The 21,883-nt window shown below is 39.5% G+C and overlaps 2 protein-coding genes across 4 annotated transcripts in view; one reads left to right on the top strand and one right to left on the bottom strand.

Annotated features, from left to right (window-relative positions):
• Positions 1-13,690, top strand: part of VPS13A (vacuolar protein sorting 13 homolog A) — a 154,319-nt gene extending 140,629 nt beyond the window's left edge. For 2 of the 3 annotated variants that reach the window (XM_080972149.1, XM_080972148.1), the window contains exons 69-72: positions 6,865-6,950; positions 9,656-9,779; positions 11,467-11,541; positions 11,846-13,690. In XM_080972149.1, coding sequence (XP_080828275.1) covers positions 6,865-6,950; positions 9,656-9,779; positions 11,467-11,541; positions 11,846-11,896 — 336 coding nt within the window. In that variant the 3' untranslated portion in view covers positions 11,897-13,690. Of the gene's footprint in view, positions 1-454; positions 994-6,864; positions 6,951-9,655; positions 9,780-11,466; positions 11,542-11,845 lie in introns of those variants that run through there. The other variant, XM_080972150.1, reaches the window with a different exon arrangement.
• A 145-nt stretch (positions 13,691-13,835) lies between these two features.
• The window catches only part of LOC308458191 (guanine nucleotide-binding protein subunit alpha-14-like), a 35,722-nt gene continuing 27,674 nt past the window's right edge, over positions 13,836-21,883 (bottom strand). Inside the window, exons 3-7 of the mRNA XM_080973030.1 lie at positions 20,737-20,891; positions 19,163-19,291; positions 18,650-18,779; positions 16,517-16,670; positions 13,836-15,299 (exon numbers count right to left, since the gene is read on the bottom strand). Of these exons, the coding sequence (XP_080829156.1) occupies positions 15,109-15,299; positions 16,517-16,670; positions 18,650-18,779; positions 19,163-19,291; positions 20,737-20,891 (759 nt within the window). The 3' untranslated portion in view covers positions 13,836-15,108. The remainder of the gene's footprint in view (positions 15,300-16,516; positions 16,671-18,649; positions 18,780-19,162; positions 19,292-20,736; positions 20,892-21,883) is intronic.

Below are 21,883 nucleotides of genomic sequence, written 5' to 3'. Positions count from 1 at the left end.
TCTGCCTGTGGAGACTTATCTATGCATTCCAAGGTATTAAGCAAATCTGTGTGCAGATCAGTGCAAAGAAAACTCTTACTCACAGGTTTCCTGTTTTATACTTTGATTTATAAAATCTGTGTGGTCTAAAAATAGAAAACACAAATAGAGTAGGTTTTATATAGTACAGAAAGCTATGGTTCAGCTGTGACTGTGCTTTGTAAGTTCCAAAGTCTTTTGAGCAATAGATTTTGAGATTTGCATATATTTATAGAAAAAATAAACTTGGACTTATTTTAGTGAGTGGTGAAATATAGGATTACATTTGTACTAACTGAAATTCTTCTTCTGCATACTAAAAATTCAAAAGTTGCATCTCATCTTTCTTTTTTTGCATTTTTAAAAATAACAAATAATTAAACTTTCCAGCTTCAACTAACACTTCTGCTTCTTTCTTCTCTTACCATGCTTGCAGAAAAGACAGGCCTGCAGAAAATGGACTATGTGTCATATTAGTGATAGTGATGATGATGACAGTTAGAGTAATATGTACTTTCTCTGCTGAATTATCAAGTTAAATGCTGCCACTTTAAGTTTAACTGCCACAGAAAAGCAAAAATTATAGTAGCTGTTTTACAATTGTGTCTTAAATGTAAGTTTAAAAATATACACTAATGAAGTCTTAAGCACAAACACAAAGAACATTGTTGTTTTAATTGTCTTTATTTGAATGCTGTTGCTTTGACAGTACTTTGACAATAATCTTGTAACTATGATTTTCCCCCAGTCAAAATATATACTGTTTTTAAATAGTATATTTTCCATTTACATCATTATTTTAATTTTATGCATTAAATTTAAAATCATTTGTGCATTTTTACACAAAATGCCATTTAGATATAAGTACTCAGTGTTGCCCTATAACTGTGTTTATTGTTGTTGTTAAATTTTAGTTTTAGGTATTGAAAATTGTATATGAATATTCTGTAATAACAATAAATGAGTCTATATAAAAAAAGATTGATCTGATCTGTTCAAACATCCCTACCATTATTTATTATCTTACCTATTTGTCACTTGCTTTATCAACTTTTATTTTTAAAAACACATTTATAGTTTACATCCTTTCATTTTCAGAAACTTAGTTTAACATTTTTGCCTTAAACTTTCATTTAGTTCAAACATCTTGTGAAATATAGTAAGAAATATGAGGCTTTTAATTCTAACCCTGTGGTTCAAATTGAAACTATTGATGATTTGACTTTTAAATGAAGGGGCTACAACCAGAAGGTGCTGCAAGGTGGAAAAGAGCCAGTGGAAGAGAAACTCACTTGGAAATATTTTGATGATCAGTCACTAGTCCAGCCACTAATCAGCCAATTTGCCAGAGGAAAATAGGAATATGTAAAGGCTTTTGACTGAATTTCAAGAATATGTAAAGGCTTTTGACTGCATAGAGAGAGTAGATGCCCTTCATTTCTTCTGATCAGTGTACAACAGGAAAATACACAGAAATGGTAAAGTAGGGAACCAGTGTCATCCTGACCAAGGCAACTGAAGACATATGAAAGACCTAAATGAGTTTATTGCCACTGTGGTAGTAGGTGCGGAGAAGCCTAGGTGGTGGACTGTGCATGGCAGAGTCTGTTGTTGGCTATCACTATTACAGGAGCTGCTACTCTACTTAAATGTTTTATTTATAGGTGCTTCATAATGTTTTCTTTCCATTCAGTTACACCATGTGATTATGATAGTATAAGAATATGCCTTCTGTAAGCATATCATTGAAACATTGCAAGGTTTATCTATCTTGGGAATCTGAGAGAAAAGAAATTTTTGACTTAGATATTAATGCTTTTACTTTTCAGTAATCCCTAGGGAATGGACTGTCATCTCTGTAGCAGCGCAGCTGCTGATAAGCCAGAGTCAGAAACTGGGCATCTGTGAAAGTTTATTTCCTTAGATTTATGGACCAATGAGTAGGGATGGGAGTTTTCAGAAATCTGAATGTCAGGATTACCTGCACATACTTTTTTTCTGACAACCATCTCACTCCTTAATCATAATAAGAAGCAAGGGGTTTATGTATTGATCCACACAAAAAATGATCAATTTGTGCATATTATATGCATTTATATATTTATTATTAGACTTGTATGAATGTTATACACATGTACACTCCAGGTTTCCTAAACGACCAAGCACATAAAAAGATTAATACAAAAAGGCATATGACTGTTTTAAAAGGTATGTATTAATATAAAATTACGCTACAGAAATATCATACAGCATGAGGCTTTCCTCTTTAAGCAAACCCAAGCATGAGCTGCTTGGCTGTAAGTGTGTGTTCAGTATAAGAGGTTATACAATGTGAGCAAAGTCCAATTGGGTCAGAACCACTAAAATCCATGCATAAATTGACAATAAAGGGGGAATATTTGGGTATTTTAAAAATAAAGATCAACTATAGAGTTGTAAAATGAAATAGTATGCACTATTCTAGGCTAGAAACAGTGAGGGAAATATAAATAGCCAGTTTTCTCATTCTCGAAAAATTGAGGGCGATGGCCAAAATTAATTCTACCCAGAGTAGACCCTAGGAAATAAATGGACATGGGGGGGCATGTAACTACACTCACCTTTTAAATGTTATTAAAACAATATTTAAATTATTCTAAAACATCAATACATTTGGTTTCTCTTTTGCTTCCTTTTCCACAAGGTCTACCCAGTTTCTGGAAGGGGGTAGCTCTGCAGTGCCATCTGGTGTCACATTTTAATAATGCATTATTAACATTAGAAAACAACTTCTAATAATAATAATAATAATAATAATAATAATAATAATAATAATAAATTTTATTTATATCCCGCCCTCCCCAGCCGAAGCCGGGCTCAGGGCGGCTAACAGCAATCAAATAATCAAACAATCAAATAATCCAACATTCTAAAAACATTTCATTATAAAAATTAATTAAAATCAAATTAATGGCAACCGTTAAGCAAAATTCTGTGCAGGTTGCCAGAGGAGGGAGTCAGGCTGTGCCCTGACCAAAGGCCTGGTGGAACAACTCTATCTTGCAGGCCCTGCGGAAAGATGTCAGGTCCCGCAGGGCCCTAGTCTCTTGTGACCACCAGATTGGAGCTGCTGCCGAGAAAGCCCTGGCTCTAGTTGAGGCCAGCCTAACCTCTCTGTGGCCTGGGACCTTCAGGATGTTTTTATTTGCAGACCGTAGGTTCCTCAGTGGGGCATACCAGGAGAGGCAGTCCCGTAGGTACGAGGGTCCTAGGCCATATAGGGCTTTAAAGGTTAAAACCAGCACCTTAAACCTGATCCTGTACTCCCCCGGGAGCCAGTGCAGCTGGTATAGTACCGGATGAATGTGATCTCGCAGTGAAGACCCTGTAAGGAGTCTCGTTGCAGCATTCTGCACCCGCTGGAGTTTCTGGGTCAGTCTCAAGGGCAGCCCCATGTAGAGTTATCTCAACCATTCTCTAACTCCTTTTTAGCATTCAAAACCATGGGTGTAGGTCCACCCTGAGTGAGTTGTGGAGGTAGGAGCCTACAATGGGAATTACAATTCCAACACCAATTTATATCAGAATATTTTAATTATAAGATTTCTATTAGATTTGCAGATTCAGTGCTAGAATCAGGGCAGCATTCCTGCAAGGACCCCCCCCCTTACTGGCCCCTGAAGCCCATTGCCCTGCTCCTTTATGCTGTTGTTGCCTGTTTCCCTGTCCTCTTAAGAGTGCAGGAAGCAAAAGGAGCAGCAGGGGAAGTAACCTCTGCTTGCCATGTCTTCTTGGAGGCAGTAATGCAGATTGGCCCTGAAGGCAGAGGGCCAGCAAATGAGTGTTGACAGTGCTAGCCAGGGTAGCCCACTGGGGACAACTTGCCTAAAGGCCATGCAAAACCTGGATATAGTACAGAACAGATTTTCAGGAAAGAGAATCTTGACACCTAGTTTGGAAATTGGGAAATGTGTAAGCATCTTTGTACAGAACAGAAACAAGTTAGTCTCTCCCTAGTGATGGTGCAATCCAGGCTTGGAAATAGTTATGAGAAATGTTGAGGGATAAAAACTACTGATGGTGAAGTAGACTGACTGCAGTGAGAATGAAGGTTCAACTGCGCCCTTCTTCCGGGTCACAGCAGCTGACTTTGCAGAATCCTTCTTTTGCAGCTGTCTGACGGATGATTGTAACTCCACTGGAAGACTGAAGAACATTTTACCTAGTGCTCTTTTCCATTTCCACCCCTCCAGTGAAATTTGGCCTTTTTTCCTATGGGATACATGTTGCCAACACAACAGTCTTTATAAATAAACAGTTTAATATATGAAAGGTTTACATGTATTTAGGTCCCCACCCCCAATTTCCAGAATAAGTGATTTGGGATATATATAAATTGTATATTGTTTGGTGTATAACTTCTTCAGTGTCAAAGCCTTAAAGAGACAGTAAGAAGGATCCATCAAAGGAGATCTATGTGTAAAAAATGAACCGCTACACAGATTACCTGTCTGAAGCTTTGATATAGCAGTAACCAATTGTCACACTACTATGTGGCTGCCATTCTCTATTGTTCTCACTTTTCTTTACTCTGAACATCTTTCCAAAAGCACTGTTGTGATTCCAGTTCAAATAACCCAATCCAGAAGAAGTGTGGTTAATAGAGTAAGGAGTAGCTTCAGGATGTGATTTAGTGGCACTAGTAGTCAGAATAATGCTGTTATTGAGTCCTTCCTCTTTTGCCTTGGAAAAAATACTACGAGCTACGAGCAAGTAAGCCATTCTGAGCCCGGCTTCGGCTGGGGAGGGCGGGATATAAATAAATTTTATTATTATTATTATTATTATTATTATTATTATTATTTGCTTGAAGAGAGCACCAGGCATATTGGTCAGTGGCTACTGGAGGATAAAGAGGGGTGAATGCTTAGTGGGGGTGCCTGAGTAAATTAAGCGGTATAATCAAGATTCATGAAAGCATTCAAAAATTAAGCACTTCATGCAAATAATGGGCTCTGCTAAGTATTGAACTTTCAGTTTCAAAATGAATTAGGACAGTAGGGTGGCATTTGAAAAGAGTGGTAATAACAAGCAGCAAAGAGCAGGTGAAAAACATGGAAGGAAAAATACAAAAGAAATGCTGAATGACGAGGCAGAACTCTTTATAATTCAACCCAGTTAACATCAGGTTTCTGATGCACTCCCCCCCCCCCCCCCGCCCCATCCCATCTTCAGTCCACAATGGAATCACATAGTTGAAATGAGGTATTTTAGGGTGCTCATCAGTCCTATTCAGTGCCAAGATTTCTTAAACAAGACCTCTCTGGTAACTGCTTTTTCTCCTTGGGAAAGAGATGCACTGAACTTCCCTAAGCAGCTGAAATATTTGCTATTTTGCTTCCTTTGTTCTGTCACTGCACATAAATTTGTAAGGCTGAAATGTCTGTTCACATATAACCTGAATGAAGTATTTCTAGTGGCTGTAGTTAAAGAGAGCTAGAGCCATGTGAAGAGTGTGAGCTGGGAGGTAGGAAGTATAAATCTCACCACTGCCATCTCTGTCTCCCCCTTCCCCCTCCATAGGCAATGTGTGGATAATGTTTTCTGAGGATTGCTGAGATTTTATTTGTGAAATAATTTGGCCACTTGAATTAAAAAATAAGTTCTACAAAGCAAACCTACTAGTGTATTGGAATCCTCAGATTCACCTTGTCTACTATATAATAAATGGTTCTATATCTGTGGCTAGTTTGGAATATATTATGGATTGCAGTGTTTTGTATGTTTTGTAGAATTTCTTCTAATGAACTTACCGTGAAAAATTAGCATTTTTATAAAGTATAATTATCTTACAATCTACTCGCTCTCTTAAATGCACCACCAAAATTGTTTCTATGCTGTATTTATAGGATTTAAAATGTTATTCCTTATTATTTCCTTTTCATTCTAATTTAAAATCTAAATTAAACTTTTGGTTTTAGTTCAAGAAAACATATTTAAATATATCAGGCCTGTTCTGTAAAAACAAACCACCCATTTTATGTATAGATGTATGATTGAATTTTTATGCAATATAAAGTATTGCTATTTGACTTTAGGGAGTGTATGAATTGGGGACTTTTTGTTCTCTCTCTTTCTCTCATTGGTGTTGGGGGACTGATAACATGATGTAACATTTGTGCTTGAGACTTTTTGAAAATACTGTATAAACAGTTGAGGAACATTTCAGCATGGGATGCTATTATGAGACAGAGGTCAGCAGCTTATTTTTATTCACTTCATGCTAAAAAAAAAAATCAGCTATGGCTTAAGGAAGATCCACCAGTCTGGATTGCATGTCTCAAACACAGTTCACTCCTTTAAAACCATCATATATGATTGGACGCTTATGTCTGAAACCATGATTATTTACATAGTTGTATTCCATTTACTGAGAAATACAATAAGAAATGGTTTCTGTAACAATTCAGGTTGAATTTGAATGGTCTTCTCTTTTGAGTATTACAGCATTCTGTAATCTGAAAATGCATAGTACTTTCAAGGTTACAAACATCTGAATAGCCCAATATTATGTACTCATAATTTTAGATAAAAGGTTTTTCACATTCCAGGATGATGAAGCATCATGTGGAAGGATGTTTACAGTTAGGTCAACTCTCTATTACAGTACTACTAGGTGTGAAAGTTCTTCTTAATCATGGCAGATATTAAATGTTCTCAATATATGTTATGTATACATGTTTTATAATAAGCTGAAATTAATAATAATGTAAGCTGAAATTAATAATAATGTTAGACATTAATATTTTCCTCATAAAAAACTTTCTATACTCTAGGGAATTCTATACAACTGTCTTTCTCTTTTAGAATATTGAAAATGGAAGATTTGCCAAACTGAGATACTTTACACATGCAATGGTTAATAGTACAGATTTACTAATGGTAACAAAGAGGTAAGGTTCCCCATTTGTCCAGTTAACTTTATAAGCTGCATGCATTGTTACACTTGTTTTTTTGCTCACTCAGTAATAATATTCCGATAAATAGTCTGTTTAGATTTTCTCTTGGCATTTAAATGAAAGAAACTCCAATCGTTCTTAAAGGTATAGATACTGAAGGCTATATTTTACAACAGAAGACCAAGATTTAGAATGTTTTAATGTTACCTCAAAGCACTTGATTAGAATTTTCACAGTAGTTAAGACTGGAGATTGTGTTAAGATTGTTAGTGTGTATGTGAAAATCTGGAACTGATAAACTGTAGTCGGAATAACAATATTCCTGGGATAAGCCTCATTCATTCTCTCTCTCTTAAGAATGATTCTACCATGTACTTTTGTAACTGATGTGCTTCAATTAAGTAGTTCCTTGTGGGTGCAGGTGTCCATATATATTGAAACTACATCAGCGAAAGCTTCCTTGTTCAATTTAGTAGAAGGGACAGTTCCATGAGTATAAAGAAATTTGCAGTGTCTCTGCCTCTCTTGACTGAAGAGCAAGGGCGCCAACGGGGTTTTCTGTGCTCAGTGCACAGCATGGGAAGTGGGATATCTGAGCTACTTGTAAAGGAAACCAATTTGCATAAAATTTAGCTATGCTTTGTGTCATATGCAAATTTGTGTCCTTTTTTGCAAGTAGCATCGAGAGCTCTCCAGAACATGAATAACGTATGCTTGATAAACATATATATAATTGTATCTTCATACTAGAAAATACTTAACATGTTGAATTTCTGCCTGCCTCAAAGGCACAAGAATGACATGGCAGAAAACATGCCTAAACCTCTTTGCAAAGTTTTCACATTTTATATTTGCCATTTTCAGGGAGGAGGTGGATTCTTTAACACCTACTGTGTAGTAGTATTTGCAGAAAATAACATTTAAGTATATGATCTTAGATGATAAAAGAACAAACTACTTAGATACAAAGGGCTGGAAAATGAGACAGAAGGGGAGGGAGAAACAGCAGCTCCTTTGGATTCCAGGGATTCCAGTCACCTGGTTTCCAAACAACTCACTCGTCTATCTCAGCCCTGACTTCACTCATTGGCGACACTAAAAGGTGGGAGCAGTCAGGTTGGCTCATCTCGGAGAAATCACTTAGAAGGGTACCTGTGCATTTTGTTTCATAACTTGCTTTCCAGGAGGGCTAGAGACTTAAAAAAATAATGAATGGAAGCTCAGAGTCTGCGCCCCCTTCATGATGTGGGCTCAGTACATCAGTACTCCCTGTACTCACATCTCAGTGGCCCTATGAAACAGAATAGGAAAGCAACAGGAACTCTGTTTGATTATTAGAACAGGCACCTTGAAATCAGCGGAATATATATTTAGCGGTAGTGCATTAGTTTTATTCTTACATAGGAACCAATTTCTAGGGGCTGTGGGGGCTTTGCCCCCCCCCCATAAAATATTTGAGAGGTCTGCCCCCACCCCCCAGATTGATGGGCACTGCCACTCAAATAGTGTGTGTGCACCACATCGTGTGATCGATTATGCAGGGTGGGGCCTACCTGCCCGCCCCCATATTTTATTCAAGTTGGCACCCCTGCATAAGAAATAGTATGTCACTTTGAAGGTATACAGCTAAGGTTCCCCCCACCAAGCCACTGTTGCTGTCCAATATTGTGCAAGCTCATTTCCTTTTCCTGCCTTCCCCACTGCAGTTTCCCACACCACTTCAAATATTCTCTAGGGTTTCTCAGATTTCCAGAGCAAATTTGGAAGGATAGGCACAATTGGATACCACTCCACATAACTACAGTCATACCTCGTGTTGTGTTTGCCTCAGGTTGAGTGTTTTCAGGTTGTGTCCCGCGGCAACCCGGAAGTACCGGAAAGGGATACTTCCTGGTTTCGCCGCTCGCGCATGCGCAGACATGCAAAATGATGTCACGCACATGTGCAGAAGCGGCAAATCGCGAACCGCGCAGACGCTGTTCATGTTGCGAACAGGTCTCCAGAATGGATCCCGTTCGCAACCAGAAGTACCACTGTAATTCCACATTTACAAGGGAATTTATGCCTTAATGTTTCTCAAACATTATCCCCACCCCATCATGCTTCTGAAACTGAAGGACATTTCAGATGCACTTCATAATATGGCATAAATATCCCGCTACCATTAGACGGATAATGTTATTAACCATGCATAAAGCACCTCTCTGGATCCTGACCAGAGTTTTGGTTGACAAAACTTGCTTTATTTTCTAACTGAAATATTATTGAAACATGAAACCCTACAAGCTTTTTCAAGGAACTAACAAATTCAATTCAGTGAAGACGCAGGAACACTTGTTTTTTTGTAGAATGTATTTGACCTTAATTATTAGAACATGACTGAACAAAAGTATGTGTTCAGTTCAACTATTGCTGCTGCCTGGTTATCATTCTATATGCCAGCTGTTCCTTATTATATATTGATTTCTGCATCTTTAAAGTAAAATGTAGTTGTCTTCTTTGACTGAATTAATATACACACATATATGATTAGGTTCCGCTGGCATCATTGTGCAAATCCATATGTGTGTATTTCATTGTGGAATTAATAAACTATCAAACTGGGTGATAACAAGGCAACTTTTAATTTTTTATTTAAAAAGTAATTGTTGTATTTCTGCTTACTTTGTTTTAATGGTTTATTTTGTATTCTTGTTTAGTGGCATATTATTCGTGACAAGAGGTACATTTGGACAGTTGACCTGTGAATGGCAGTACACCTATGATGAATTTACCAAGGAGCCATTTATTGTTGATGGACGGAGGTTGCGCATTGAAGCAAAGGTACCGAGACTTCAGCTTGTTGTAGAATGTATTAGATTAGCTTCAGAGTATATTTTAAAAATAAAAGTCATTTGTCTCCAGTAGAATTCAGCAACTTAAATGGCATGTTGTTTTCCTTAACTTGCTAGTTTATTATATTGTTGTTATATAACAAGTCAAATTTACCAAGCTAGTAATACCACCTATGAAAACTTACTTCACTAGTGTTGTTGTTTTTTAATTCAAAGTTTCATGGTCAGATAAAGGGGGCTTCAAATCTCCCCCCCCCCCCCGTTTCTTCCTTTCTTCACACACACACACACACACACACCGTTAATGTTTTCCTGCATAGAGAACAAGACTCTTCTGGAAGGCACTCTCTTTTTCAGCCCTTGTGTTCTCTAAAGTGTTTCTCAACCGGGGGGCATATGGCCCCCAGGATATTCCAGGGGGGCACAGGTGAAAATTGCATAAATGGGGGGGCACAGAACAAGACTAGGGGGCCACAGAAGGAAATGAGAAGTGACAAAAACAGAAGTGACCAAGGAAAGAAAACAGGAAAGAAAAAAGAAAACAGAGAAGTGAGGAAAATGGAAAACAGAGAAGTGACCATGCTTCCCAAGCAAGGAGATTATTACAGGGTTTCTTGGAAAAGTCAAACAGTATGCCATCAATATTGGATGTCAAGAATTCAGAGTTTTCCTCTTTAGCAGTTAATGATGAATTGAAAAATGAAATAATGGTGTACGTGAATCATTTGAAGCCGCTTTATAATGATATGGAAGTTTATTTCTGTGATCTGCTGGACTTGGATATTCTGGCCTTGGTAGCCTCCCATTTTCACATGCAGAAGAATTGGTGCTCCCTACCTTCTGCCCCAAACCCTCCCATCCATTAGAGAAAGCCTTACACTCAATCGATGTGCAGCACACCCTTAAGGTATACATCATCTGGACAAAGGAGTTTAAATGTACACACACAATTTGTCTCCTTTCTCCCTACTGCTGCCAGCTAGAATGATTATTGCTCTATGCTATCTTGGTGGATATGCATTTGCATCTTGATAGCCCATGAGTGCCTAACCCAACCTCACAGGCTTACAGTCCACTCAGCTCAGGCCACAGCTGCATCTGCAGCCTTCTCCACTAATGCCCCTATTGGGGACGTAGGCAGGGCAGCCACCTGGGCATCCCCCAGCACAAGGCACTATAAGATTGATCTGTATTCCTTGGCCGAGGCTTCCTTTGGCCACAAGCTCTTATAGCAGGGCCTCTAATGTTAGCTCTAATGTTAATTGGGTAAGCTCTTTGAAATCCCAAGCCAGTGTCCCCCATGGCGCCAGTAGGAGATAGTACAATTGATACCGACTCAAAATGTAGACCTCTAAGGCATCATGGAGTCATTGGAGCCACTCCCTAATATGGATTGCAACATGCTAATTCGTAAGCCCCTTACAAAAAATAGTTAAGTTAAATGTTTAAGAGGAAAGTGGGCACCTGTTATTTCCTTACTACTTGTGACTCCATTGACTGTTCGAGTTTGGCAAGTCCGCAAACCTGATTGGGAGCTGCCTCATGCTCACGGTGGAGTCAGTGTGCAATCCACTATAAAGCTGTGAGCTGTATGCTGGGAAAGTAAAATAACAGAAGTATTACATTTCATTTTACCTTAGAAAGCCAAATTAATAGGAAACTTATTTATTTTGTAGGAACGAGTAAAGTCTGTATTCCATGCCAAAGAATTTGGAAAAATTATTAATTTTAAAACGCCAGATGATGCTAAGGTGAGTATCGAATACTACTGATCTAAGTATGTTTACTTGAAAATAGTATACAACCATAGTCCTAGATTCAGATAACCAAAATGTTGATTGTGAGGGTGGCACCACGCATGTGTGACAGTAGTTCTCAGATGTCACACTGATGAATGTATAGCCCAGCTAGGAGTCTGGCAGCAGCCCCAGAAAATGGGATTTGCCAACATGTGGATTGACTATATAGTTATATACTAATGTTCTATGCTATTAATATTTAGATGAATATGTTGACTTACTTTCATTGTCTAAATTTTCTCTCAAATTTTCATAGTGGGTTCTCTCAAAACTGGAAGAAGTGAGGGAGAACCATCCAAAATTGTGACCATTTGTGCAAGATTCCAAGATGGACAAAACAGAGAGTGCCAAATTCAACATTTTGATTGAAGCTTAGCAAGTGACATTGCTAAGACTATGAAGGGGATTGTTGATGTCTTCTACATAGCCAGAGTAGAAAAAAATCTGCCATGGTCAGTGTCATTTAAACTGTTCTAGAGCTGAGAACCTCTGCCAAATTGTGGCTTACTGAGCTTTTTATTTATAAATAATACAGAGTTACTTATATCAGGAGTAAAAATGATGTTTTCATGCATATTCTGTCACATGATTTAAAAAGATTAAGTCTAGATTAATCTTGTGATTTTATGTGATAATCAGGGTTCCCCCACCATCTAAGCTTTATTTCTCCTGTCATCGGGATTTTAATTAATATGCTATAATTGCCACATTACATGTTAATATAATGTAATTCACTGAAATTCAGTTAAATTCTTCAGGGAAAGACTGATTTAACCAGCAATGCTCTTATATTATGAATGATCTTGCTGATCTGTTTATTCAAGAAGCCTTTTTATTTACCAATATATATATCATGAGGTTATTTAGTTTTTTTAATACAAATAAACAGTTTGTGGTACTGTAATATTATTTTTAACACTCACTTTTTATATGATGCAAAAAATTAGCAAGGTGTTCTGGTACCTCATGATGATGGGTAGATGTACACAGATAAACATGAATTATTGAAATGATAACCTAGGCAGGGATGTGTCTTTGCAGCAGTGCTTTGAATGGCATGATCTTTACTTTCAATACATAAAATTTTCAGCAAAGTCATCGAAACCTTCTAAAGAGCATGTTTTGAAATGGTATATAAACCTAAGGAACACTCTTGAATGAAAAACTTATTTTGAGTGAGGGGAATCTAAATTTCATGCTCATGCTGAATGCATTGTCATTAATTTAAAAAAATTGAGAACATTCATTAACTTTGGGATGCATCCAACTGTTTTTCTTAGAATAGAGCCACTGAATTTCATGGACGTAAATTAGGCAAGTCTCTTAATTTCAGTGGGTCTGCTCAGAGTATGACTAACGTGGGAATACAACCCATTTCAGCATTTAGACCCAAAACAATTCATAAGATATTTTTAGTTCTGCATGACAACAACAAGATTTCAGTATGTGGAGGGTTGCATACACATTTCTTTTAATTTGATTTTGCTAGGCTATACAATAATGCCTATAAATTCACATGTAGATGAAGAAATCACGTCATAAAAGGGAAAAGAATGCAAATGTATGTAAGTGTATTGCCTAATCCAGATTTGACTTGTTTGATGCATGTAGTAAATGTCTGCTCCAGAATATTCTTTCCAAACTCCTGTTTGGAGGATTGAGGTGAAAGAGATTGGCCCTCCTGAATTTGCTGGTGGTACTTAAACTCCTCAAACTGTAGCTTTGTTGTAAAAGCTAAATAAAGTAAATGGCATGCCAAATGTAATTGTAGTATTTATATAAAAGTCTTGCTTGCTCCATTATGTAACCACCTGAGGTGCTTAAAGGAATACATTGCAGTCTTCCCCATAACATTTTATTTCTTGCTATACAAAATGTATATTGAATTAATGGTTACTGGATATGCCAAAATATAACTTGTGTTGTGTCTCAAGAACATGAACGAACTCTTTCCAGATTCATTGGTTTAACTGACAGTCATATCATACTTGAGCATTTACACTTTGAGTTGTGGCCTTAAGCTGCAGACCAACCATACAGATCACTCCTTCTAAATGTGTACAATAAAGAGTGTGATGCCTCCTAGGCTGGTTACACATTATTTTTGTTTGTGCTTATTAGATTTCTGTCCCTGTGTCTGCTAGACCTGTAGAGAAAAACACATACCTGTGCTGTCCCAAATACTGAGTTAAAGGTAAAGGTAAAGGTACCCCTGCCCGTACGGGCCAGTCGTGTCCGACTTTAGGGTTGTGCGCTCATCTCACTCTAGAGGCCGGTAGCCAGCGCTGTCCGCAGACACTTCCAGGTCACGTGGCCAGCGTGACAAAGCTGCTCCAGCGAACCGGCACCAGAGCAGCACACGGAACGCCGTTTACCTTCCCGCTATAAAGCGGTACCTATTTATCTACTTGCACTTAAGGGTGCTTTCGAACTGCTAGGTGGGCAGGAGCTGGGACCGAACAACGGGAGCTCACCCCGCCGCGGGGATTCGAACCGCCGACCATGCGATTGGCAAGTCCTAGGCGCTGAGGTTTTACCCAATACTGAGTTGGTTCATGTCATTTTTAAATTTTAGGAATGTTCACACAGTGAAGAGATGCTAATTGAATTACCACTCTGTCAAACATTGTATTCAACATGTTATCTTTCTTCAAACAGTTTATGCTGCATTACTTCATATGAAGGGGTGACATAGCAATAGTGTAAATGATGCCAAACAAGTGGTAGGTCTTAACTATATTTATTTATTAAATATAAAATAAAGGAAAAGCAAATAAAATGGGAACTCACTGCCTTTGCCAAAAATGGCCACCAAAAGGTATGGTCCCCCCAATGGAACTGGTGAATGATAGATGCCATTCAGGGGTGCCTTGGTACATTTTTGAGTTGAGACAAGTGCACCCTTCCCTCCTCCAGTCACGGAAGCAGTTACTTTTTATAGGCTCCAGCAAAGGGCAGAAGGGAGCTTGTTTTTATTTATTTTTTAAATAACTATGCCCCAAAGTATATAGAAAACAACAAATATTAAACATATTGGTAGCTAGCATTTTACTTATGAATAAAAAATTGCACAACAAGCTGCTGTGTTTCAAGGAAAATAAGATGTATGCCATGTCCTTCAAAGAGGCTTTAAAAACCTAAAGAATTATATAAATATAGGCTATTTTTCATTCAGCTTAGTCGTGTACCTTAGTCAAATGACAATATAGCATCCAGTCTTCTGTAACTAAGACATCTCTGGCTAAAAGATTATCAAATGAATTAAATTAGCGGGTGCAGGAAGTATCTATAAATAAATGGCAGATATTTTTTCTTAAATCGCCTCAAAACTAAAATTATGCACCTCAGATCAAAAACTGGGGGGAAAAAACATTTTGAAAGTGTATACATTAAAAATCTGTAAGTATCATATCTAAATTTCCATTTTTGTTAAGTAAATAATTTATGGTCAACAGGGACACAAACAATTGCTGCAAATACATACGTGGAGTTTTAAATACAATGCTGGGTCCCTGTGGTTTATGCCAGATTGAACTCCTTTAGATTCAGTTGTAGTATTGTGTCTCTGACAGCAGCAAAGACAAATCTAATGTTTTCTGTGTCTGTAGCACATGTAAAATGGGAATAAATCACTTTCTCTTTATCTGTATTCTGATCCTGGTATAACTTCAGAATGAACTCTCTGGCAGCTTTAACATCTTGCTTTGGTCCTGCTCAAAAGCAAAAAATGACACCGTTAAACAGAGAGAGAGAGACTCCTTGCAATCTTCAAATAAATTTATTTCACTAGTGTGTGCAGAGTTAATTAATTCCAATTAACTATTTTCAAATATACTAATACACACAGGTCCTGCTATCCAAACACAATGCATTCTCAGGAAATCATTTGTTAGGTGACTATTTGCTTAATGAGTCAATGATTTCCAGTTATTCCTAGGGAAAAATTTATACCATGTTCCCAACCACAGAATGTTTACCCCCAAATTTTGAAAAACCCCAGGAAAACCCACTGAAACCTTGCAAAAGGCAAGGAGGGAAGGAAAAGGATGCTCTCTTATTTGTCTGATCTTTCCCCCACCCACCCTGGTTTTTGGTTGCCATGAACTAGCAAAACACAAAAAGTAAGTCTTGTTTAAGGCTGCTCATTTGTTTACAGTACTACAACTGTGTCTGGCTGTCTTGATATCAGAATCTGTGATGCGTGTGTAGCGAGGTTTGGGTACTCATTCCTTATGTTTGGGTATGTAACGAGCGTTTGGACAGTAGGACTTGTGTGTAGTAACAAATGCTAACTTCCCACATTGGGAATATGGATGTGCATATAATTTTAATCATTTGCTTGCAAAAGTAGGTACCGTATTTTTCGCTCTATAGGACGCACTCGACCATAGGACACACCTAGTTTTAGAGGGGGAGAACAAGAAAGAAAAATTCTCTCCCTCTCTGCGTAGCGCCCCTTCAGCAAAGCGGCAGGAGAAACGGAGCCCCTTCCATTTCTCCTCCTGCTTCGCTGAAGGGGCGCTGCACAGAGAGGGAAAGCTGCACAGCGCCTCTCCAGCGAAGCGAAGCCAGGAGAGCAAGAGGGATTGGTGCGCACCTACCCCTCTCGCTCTCCAGGCTTCAGTGAAAGCAACGCGAAGCCTCCGGAGTGTGGCGGGAGCGCTCCTGCTGCGCTTCAGAGGCTTCGCGTTGCTTTCGCTGAAGCCATGGAGCCTGCATTTGCTCCATAAGACGCACACACATTTCCCCTTAATTTTTGGAGGGGGAAAAGTGTGTCTTATAGAGCGAAAAATACGGTAAATGTTGTCTGTTATAGTGTAGCCAACAACTGGGGTAGCTAACACTTCACATTAAAGTGCTGGTCATTAGTGAACTGACAAAGCAGCTACAATAATTGCTTATCAGATGTAAACCACAACTGGTTTACCTGTGAACTCTGGAAAATAGGTGCTTAAATGGGAATGCATAATCTTCTCTTCTAAAAGGTCTTTTTTATTTAAGAACAAGATGACTGAGGAGTTCAGAAACCAAGGGTATGTGATTATTGTTTGAAATAAAGCCTTGCTTTCTTCCAACCGATTCTGCAAGAGAAGAATGAAATGTTAGCAAAGTAGTCTTAAAGAAATTAGTGGGTGCTGATTTCTGCTTGTGTAACAGAACTTCACCTTCATACCACTGCTTACACTTAAAATATGCTCCAGGGGTTTGGGGGACCCTCAAGAGCACATTTTGGGGGTGAATGGGGGAAGGAAATGCAGGGCAAGTCTATTGTGTGAGTGGAACTCTAATCTGAGCACAGAAATGGGGTGCGCAGGCAAAGTGTAATTATGTCATACCCAAAACCTATTCCCATCTATCACTATTTTCTACCCAGACATGTGTTCCAAGTATAATTAATTATAACACTAGCTATTCTTCCAGTGCCGCAAACAAAGTGTAAATGAGCTCCTTGGAGGAAAGGCAGGATATACCGTATTTTTCGCTCTATAACACGCAGTTTTTTCCTCCTGGAAAGTGAGGGGAAATGTCTGTGCGTGTTATGGAGCGAATGCCTACAGATGGCAGGGGAATCCGCTGCAGTTGTGAGCAGTCCGTGGCTCTCTTTCAAACTGCAAAGCGGGTGTAAGCGGCCCCTGTCAGCGAGCCGAGCCGGGGAGGAGGGAGAGAAGCAGATCGGGGTTGGTTGCTTTAAAACAACCCCGTGCTCTATGTCCCTCTCTCTTCTCCAGTGAGCTGCTAAGTAGCAGCAAAGCTTTTCAGCCAGCCTAGCCGGGAGGAGGGAGGAGGGAGAGAAGCAGATCGGGGTTGGTTGCTTTAAAACAACCCCGTGCTCTATGTCCCTCTCTCTTCTCCAGTGAGCTGCTAAGTAGCAGCAAAGCTTTTCAGCCAGCCTAGCCGGGAGGAGGGAGAGAAGCAGATCGGGCTTGGTTGCTTTAAAACAGCCCGTGCTCTATGTCCCTCTCTCTTCTCCAGTGAGCTGCTAAGTAGCAGCAAAGCTTTTCAGCCAGCCTAGCCGGGAGGAGGGAGAGAAGCAGATCGGGGTTGGTTGCTTTAAAACAACCCCGTGCTCTATGTCCCTGCCTGCAGTTTTTTGCTGTCCGATTTTGGATCAGCCACTGTAGGGGCTGTGTGTGTGTGTGTGCTTGAGCTATCGTTCTCCTCCTCCTCCTTCCTGTTCACTCTCACAGCGCCCCAGCTCTCTCCTGCGACTTTAGAAGTGATACTCTGTGTGTCTCTGTGTGTGTGAGGCATCGTTCTCCTCTTGCTTCCCCTTCACTCTCCCAGCGCCCCTGCTACTTCCAGCGCCCCTGCGACTTTAGGATTGATATTCTGTGTGTGTGTGTCTGTGTGTGTGTGTGTGTGTGAGGCATCGTTCTCCTCTTGCTTCCCGTTCACTCTCCCAGCGCCCCTGCGCTCTCCTGCGACTTTAGGATTGATACTGTGTGTGTGTGTGTGAGAGAGAGAGGGCGGGGGATCGTTCTCCTTCTCTTGCTTCCCACTCCCAGTGCCCCTGCCTCTCCTGCGACTTTAGGATTGATACTCTGTGTGTCTGTGTGTGTGAGAGGGATTGTTCTCCTCCTCCTGCTTCCTGTTCACTCCCCCAGCGCCCCTGCGACTTTAGGGCGACTTTAGCATGGATCCACATGGATCCTCAGGATTTTTGCATTGGGCTACCCCAAACTCACCGTCAGATCACATGTCTGTGGCCACAGCATGAACCACAAAAATCATACATCCACTGTTTTGTTTAGAATATTTTTTTCTTGTTTTCCTCCTCTAAAAACTACGTGCGTGTTATGGTCTGGTGCGTGTTATAGAGCGAAAAATACGGTAAATGCAATAAAATAATATTAAATACAATGCAATGGATGCTATATGTGCAAGAATGAAAAACTAAGAGTGTGTCTGTGCCAGAATTTCATCAGGATACACGTACAAAAATTGGTATTGTGCATCGAACAGGAGAGGATGACCATTCTATGGAGAGATGCATTGCAAAAATAATCTGCCACAGTAAAATGCACTAACTGAAATAATCTAGAGCACTCTGTTCTTTTACCTCATTGTTGGATTCTGCCAAGACTTGATCATATTCACTAAGAGCAACCAAGAATATTATTGAAGTAACACTTTCAAAGCAGTGTATCCATTTCCTTCTTTCTGATCTCTGTCCACCAACATCTACCATTCTGTAAATAGAAATAGGAGTAACTTTGTGCAATAAGCTTCCAGGGCACCAACCAAACAAAATAAACCCAACTCAACTTAGCTGTGAAGAAGACCTGATAGCGGAACAAACTATTTACAGTAACCTGAGATGCCGATAAAGTTGCTCCAGGGCCAAACTCAGAAACCATGTATGGGGGTTAACAAAAGCCCACATTCAAAAGGGCCTTTTATAGCTGCCAAACTCTTCAGGTTTAGATCATAATCTAATTACGTCTGATGTTAATAACTGCAACCAAGCCTTCTCCAGGATGAACTTTCCCCATTTGGTTCAAATTTGGTGCTGCTGTATCTGGCTACTCAATACTGCTTTACCTTGATTAGTAATTTGCATAACCAAACTTACCTAAAAGTAACATTTTGCAACTCAAAAGGATATTCAATAATTCCAGTGGTTGGCACTCTCACTCTGAGAATATCTTGCTCGTTTGGCACAAATGATGGTGCGGCAATACGGTCAAAGTCTGAAAGGTAACTTCCAAGTCCAATACAGACACATTTAGCAAAGTGTTACATGTTGTCATAAACAAATTAACATATGTTGAAATCAAATATTTAAGTAGAAGATTAATTCACAAATAAATGAGAGCTAATAGACCACACAAGGTAAAAGATTAAACAACATGGACATTCTAGATTCAAAACTCAGTGCTACTGTTAATGCACAACTACCATTACACAAGACACTTTCAGCCACAGCGCTCCCCCCACCCCACCCCCCCACCCCCAGACCGCCATGTATGAATAACAATAGTGGCCTATTTTCAGTTATGCTATTTACTTGTGAGCTGACTGTATCAAAAAGAAGCTTGTCAAATTATATTCACATTTTCCACACATTGTCCTCATTTACAAAGTAGTAAGTTTAAAACATTTAAGTAAAGACCAACATAATGTATAAAAACTAAAATCCTAACCCAGCGGGGGGGGGAGTGGGGGGGTGACAGTGCAGACCAAGATTGTAGCTTTGTCTCCAAGCTCCTCTCTTTAGTTACTAGAATTCTTTTTTAAAAAAAAAAAACCATAAAAGAATAAAAGACTCAACAATTTCAGACTTAATGCAAGGGACTTAACATTTGCTTTAAACTAAGACGCTTAGAAACTATTCTGAGACTAGGAAAATAACCGGGCCTGATAATCTGTTTGATGGAACTGATAATGGTGCCCTAAACTCCAAAACTATCCAAAGATGAAGAAGAGTTGCTCTCTGAGATCACATTGCAAATAACGCAAGAGAATCTAACTGAAATAATTAAACCACCGGAGGAAAAGGTACATGAGGTTGCTGTGCAAATAGATGGGGTGCCTATAATGGAAGCATAGGATATCAGCATCAAGTTCTCGAAAAAATGGAGAGTGCAATTCTTATGCTTGATGTAAGGTTGGAGCAACTGGAAAATAATTCACACAGACTTTGGAGTACTAATGATTAGCCCCCCCCCCCAGGTGTGACCTAACAAAGGAGTTCCCCTGAGTTCCCACTTGTTGACTGACAAGGATTAAAGACTGGTACACACTTAGGACATTTATCTAGGTTAATTAGCTCTTCAAATGGTAACTGCTGATGCTCAGATGTGGGTCCACACATTCCAATACACATGGGTCTTGATTACATTTTCAAAGTCTGACACAAGTCTTTACACAAACACTACTTAAACACCTCAACCCCTTTGCATAACCCCCTTACTAATACCCATTGAGACTGTCTTATATCCCAGTATACATACAAGTAGGGCTTTTTTCCAGCTGGAACTCAGGAGGACACCATTGCCATTATAAGAAAACAAGGGAGGTGCTCAAGGTGAGTACTGGTACCTCTTTTTCTTGAAAAATAGCACTGCATATAAATTCTAGTTAAATCCTAATATTTACCAAACCTAAACATGTCAGACCATAGATCTATTACTGTAAGATACATACTATTTAGCCGAGTCGGACAACTGGTATTCTCTTCGCCTATCATAGCATTCTTGGATTCCTGGATCCTCCCACAGCCTCTTAACGGCTTCCACAAGTTCTCTCTCCAGTGTTGTTACTGTGTCTACATTCAGCTCTTCAATCATCTGACCAGCCTCCTGCAGCAGGATTGGGGGGGGGGATAGTTAGGGATTTATAATCAATTTAGTCAACATGGAACTGCAAAATTAGACACTGCTGGGCATTCAAAGCACAACCAACAGTTCCAAATGCCAGGTTCACCCTTCATGCACTAACTTTGACCTAGAACCACTCAGGGAAGGTGTGGGGGGGTGTTGTGAGGGTGAGTGAAACAAAAATACCCTGCACACTGTATATGACTGAATCAATGGGAAACAATGAACTCTTCTGTTGTTTCTGTGATGCATAAATAACATTACTGTTCCTACCTCATTATTTGGATGTTTTATTTATTTATTTTTAAACACTTCTGAATTAGGTTACATACAGATGTACATAGCTTGATGGGAAGGTGTGCTGGGGAACTGCGCTCACTTTTGGTCAGGGGAAGATGAGCTCACCTTGCAGCAGGGAAAAAAATACACTGGTCCTTGTACGTAGGTATATCAGTATGTATGCACTCTATAACTGTGCAAGCTTAGAAAATGGACAGCAATGACAGGTAAATAATTCTGCAGTGGGACAATGGTCTGGACAATGCTTTTTTGTATTTAATTTTGGCCACTGTGACACAGGGATGAAAGTAGGCTTTATTTCACCTGGGTCAGAAACCCAGTTTGGCACCCCCATGTGCATTTGTGTACACACACACACACACACACACACACACACACTTGGAGCCTCAATGGCACCCCTCTGGAGGCTTCACCTGGGGCAAAAAACCCCAACTAGCCCTGCCCCTCCATAGCTATGGCTCTGCTGTAACATACCAGGAAACTCTATCAGATACTTCAATCCTAACATAAAAAGAAAGATCAGTCTTGCTGGATTATGTTTCCAACTGAGAGGTCTTTCACATGGTCAGTGGTGGAGCTTCAAGCTCAGACAGGGGCGTGGCTGGCGCACGGCCCCGGGGGGCGTGGGCAGCAGCTGCGATGGCACCCCACCAGGATGCCATTTAGTTCTTTTT

Source organism: Podarcis pityusensis (assembly GCF_964106645.2).
Source record: "Podarcis pityusensis genome assembly, chromosome: 11".
In the NCBI taxonomy this organism is placed as follows: domain Eukaryota; kingdom Metazoa; phylum Chordata; class Lepidosauria; order Squamata; family Lacertidae; genus Podarcis; species Podarcis pityusensis.
Note: the sequence above shows the minus strand (reverse complement) of the source record. Positions and strands in the feature narration are given on the sequence as shown.